The sequence below is a fragment of the Haliotis asinina genome, chromosome 16 (assembly GCF_037392515.1).
Source record: "Haliotis asinina isolate JCU_RB_2024 chromosome 16, JCU_Hal_asi_v2, whole genome shotgun sequence".
Taxonomy (NCBI): Eukaryota; Metazoa; Mollusca; class Gastropoda; order Lepetellida; family Haliotidae; genus Haliotis; species Haliotis asinina.
This window is the reverse complement of record NC_090295.1, coordinates 4589466-4593863: the sequence shown is the minus strand read 5'-3', so window position 1 is coordinate 4593863 and position 4398 is coordinate 4589466. Positions and strand designations below refer to the sequence as shown.

At 45.1% G+C, this 4398-nt stretch overlaps 1 protein-coding gene across 1 annotated transcript; it reads left to right on the top strand.

Moving 5' to 3' along the window:
• Window positions 1–902: 902 nt before the first annotated feature.
• Window positions 903–2489, top strand: LOC137268951 (lateral signaling target protein 2 homolog). Its single transcript, XM_067803577.1, has 2 exons — window positions 903–1207; window positions 2077–2489. Exons 1-2 carry the CDS (start codon window positions 1171–1173, stop codon window positions 2487–2489), a joined length of 450 nt encoding a protein of 149 aa, XP_067659678.1. The 5' UTR covers window positions 903–1170.
• Window positions 2490–4398: the final 1909 nt, after the last annotated feature.

Sequence of the window (4398 nt, the reverse complement as noted above, 5' to 3'; positions counted from 1 at the left end):
ATTTAGACACGCATTAATCTAAGTAATATACTGAGGAAAACAAATAATGGAACACCGCTTCTTGGCAGTGTTCCTTCCTTTACTCCCTGATTTGCTTCCACAGCGTTATTCAAAGCTGGTGATGAAGATTGGTTTGCCCCTTTCGGCTTTAGCGCGGAAAAAATCGTACACTTTTAATCATCAGCATTCAACTTCATTTTGCATCAGGCATGTGTATCCCGTGCACGACTAGGCAGTGGCTGTTCCGTGTCTGTGGTTTCACCCCGCCGCGACAGATAACTTTTGCGCTTTCATTGATGATAGTTTCCTAAACAACCTTTTTGGTGGAGTCCGGAAAATGTTTAAATATAATAAAGCTGTTGGGTATTAGTAAATGATAAACGAGTACTATTTATATTTATGTGGCAGTTTTGAAAATGACAAAATTTGCCCGTTTCTGACTCAAACGGACTGTAAAGGATCGTTTGAATTCCTCTATTTGTTATTCTCAGTATACATTGCATAATTTACCATAACGCTTTTGTGTGAGAGTGAGTTTAGTTTTACGCCGCACTCAGCAACATTCCAGCTACATGGCGGCGGTCAGAAATTAATCGAGTCTGGACCAGGCAATCCAGTGATCAACAGCTCGAACATCCATCGTGTTATCCAAGTCAGCGAGCCTAACCACCGGATCCCGTTAGTTCCCTCTTACGACAAGCATGGGTTACTGAAGGCCAATATTATAACCGGAACCGTTTTTTGAGAAAAACTCAAGACTGATCATGTATTCACATCGGCGAATCCTGACTTCAAGGGACGCAACTCGCAATACACCATAGGCCCAATGAGGCTTCTGAAATAGGTCAGTAAAGTGAACACTATGAAATATGTAACAGTTATGCTGAGACTTTAGCATGCTGTGATACTTCCTAATCCTTCGCATCCAGCTGATGGACATGTACCTAGCGCTTTCTTCAGTCTTGACGTGGTCTGCTGGTGAGCAGGTCGTGTGGTATTACCAGCGGGCTCACGTCACTGACCACGGCGTTCCCGGCCACCACCTTGACCACACGGGCGAACTGTGGGCGTGGACACCAGTCATACCAGCCGGCGGGGGTCGATTCAGCTGTATATAAACCATGAAAAAAGTTTACGATATCCATAGCTGTGACCAGGATCTAGCTGAAAATGAACAAAGTCATCATTGTGGCCCTACTGCTGACTGGTACGTGTTTTTTCGTCTTTTTGTCTTTTTTTTATTCACAGGGTTTTCTAATTAAGGTGAAGCGAGGTGAAATGGGATTTAACGGCAAACATTTCGCTCAAATGACAACGTGCATGCTTGTGTATGTGTGGCTGCTTGTCCTAGAGCTGGTTTGTAAGTGCCAGCTGAATGCGAGACCACGCCGCAGTTGAGCATGAATACCCCAATCAGAGACATTACACTGACCTAGCCGACCAGTCATTGCTGTACATATTAATGCATGCGCCAGGCAGGGACCAACAAGTACCATATTCTAACGTCATTGGTACGACGCTGCCAGGGATGGAACCCGCGACCTATCACTCTCTGGGCGGACGTTCTAACCACTACACCACGGAGGCGTTTTTTCCTTAGGGTTACACGGTAAACACTATGATAATCATGGCTTAGGGAGCCGGGTCTTTGGCGGGACCAGCGAACGCTTTATTCTCTAGTCTTTTTAAAAATAGTACCAGTATGTTACATGATGCTATGGACCTTTGCTTCTTGCTCTGACATTCGCAGTCTTAGTGAGGCAGATATAAAGAAACTCCACATTAGGTTTCTTACTGCTGCTTCTGTCTACACAATATATCCTGCAGAATGGTTAACGTGCATTGAAGTTATGTGTCTTGAAACCCGAAAAATACTTATACTTTGAGCATTTATTATTTGGTTTGTTGTTGTTGTTGTTATTCTTTTGGGGGTGGGGGTGGTTGTTGTTTGCTTTTGTTTAACTTTATACTGACGCCGAGTTGATCATCGTTAAGGTCACATACTATCGGCGATGTAACTGCAAGGTGTACTGTAACATGCGGGGTCAAATTCACCCATCTTCTCTTGCGTTTCAGCCCTTGTGGCACTGGTCTACTCTCATCGTCATCATCACCATCACCACCATCGCCGTCACAGGCATCATCACCACCACCATCATCACCGCCACGGCCATCACAGACACCATCACCACAGACACAGACACCATCACCACGGCAGCAGCAGCAGCAGCAGCAGCAGCAGCAGCGAGAGTGAGAGCTCCAGCAGCAGCGAGGAGATCATCGTCCACCATCACCACTCCTCCGGTGGCGGGTCATCCGGATCTTCAGAGTCTAGCGAATGCTCCAGCTGTGGAGGGTCTTCCGAGTCTTCCGAATCTTCATCTGAGGACTATCCCATCCCCATCCCTGTGCCCATCTCCCACGGCGGCAGCGGAGGTCACAGCCACAGCAACTACCTCCCCATCATCCTCACAACCGCCGGAAAATAAGTAAGTGATCTGCGTTATAGGCATCGAAGATCTCTCATTGATAACTGGACCTACCCTCTGCAGCGGAGTGGTATGATGAAATACCACGACTGAATGTTGTTTGACACCGCTATTACCTCACGGCCACCTGTAAATAGTCAGATTTGGTCAATTAACTGACGTAAGCCCAATCAAGCATGAATAGACATTGATCTAGACAGTCGAGTCAGCAAGGTTGACTCCCCCGATCCCGTCGGTCGTCTTTAAGGACAACCATGGGATGCGGAACACCCTCTAACCCGGAACCCCTGGAAATAGGCTGGATAAAAGTTCCGGAACACTTTATACTCTTTTGAGGCCAGTCGTCCATACAGTATGTGAAACATACGTCTACCTCTGAACAAATATATACTGAACAACTGACAAAGGGTCTGTAGCTCACCTTTACAGATCTAAACCCCATAAAATACTCTTCTACTTGCATATCTACATCTCCACTTACAGTTGCAGCTGTCTCCGGTTATAAGGCGCATCGAAGGACGCAGGCCATATTCGTTATATCTAACGTTCACCGTAACATGCTTATGAAGGGAAACTCCAGTAATAACGTCAAAAGGAAATGAACTTAGTTAACGATTATGCAACTGCACACAATATTAACTGATAAATTGTTCCATATTTCACTTACCCACCTATCCATACCCTCCCTCACTCACTCACTCATGAACGAACAACCGTCAGTTACGTTTCAGTCGGAGGTTCTTAGTTGTGCGTGTCCCGTCCCTAACATCCTGCCAGAATTCAGTCTGATTGTCTTCCTTATTCATTTGGGCGAGGCGACACATCCTGATATAACCAAGACGTCTTTCAGAGACATCAAACCCTCTCAGTCTACTTTCTCTCTTCTCCATTTCAGTTGCTGTGTCCTGTGTTGGCTGCTGCCGGCGATAATACTCGACAGCAGAGCAGTGAAGGATCACTGTTCAGTGAAGTCTTTGTTTCTGTGGATGACTGTCTGTTCTTGCATATTGTTGTTACGGTTGAAATAAAGAAAATATAAATTATTTACCTTAAAGTCGCCAGGAACCATGTGTTATATGTTTATATGTAACAACGTCCGAACGCCCGAAACTGATTCCAACTGACGTCTGCATTGTATAAATGGTTAAAACCAACGGAACCCGAGCCGCACTATGTACACCTATCCCGTTATATCTGTACAGTGTATCTGTACTTTATACACCCCTCCCGGTATATCTGTACTTTGTATACCTCTCCATGGTGTATCTGTACCTCTTACACCTTTCCCGGTTTATGTGTACAGTTTACACCTCTCTCGGTATATCTGTACTTTGTACACGCTTCCCTTATATCTGTACTTCCTACACCTCTCTCGGTATATCCGTGCAGTGTAAACCTTTCCCGGTATATCTGTACTTCCTACACCTCTCCTGGTATACCTGTACAGTTTACACCTCTCCCGATATATATGTACCTCCTACACCTTTCCCGATATATCTGTACTTTGTACACCTCTCCCGATATATATGTACCTCCTACACCTTTCCCGATATATCTGTACTTTGTACACCTCTCCCGATATACCTGTTCTTTGTACACCTTTCCCGGTATATCTGTACTTCCTACACCTCTCCTGGTATATCTGTACTTTTTGAACCTGTCCCGATGTATCTGTACTTCTTACACCTCTCCTGGTATATCTGTACAGTGTACACCTCTCCTGGTATATCTGTACTTTGTGTACCTCTCCCGATATATCTGTACTTTGAACATCTCTCCCGGTATATCTGTACTCCCTACACCTCTCCTGGTATATCTGTACAGTGTACACCTCTCCCGATATATCTGTACAGTGTACACCTCTCCCAATATATCTGTACTTCCTAAACATCTCCTGGTATATCTGTAC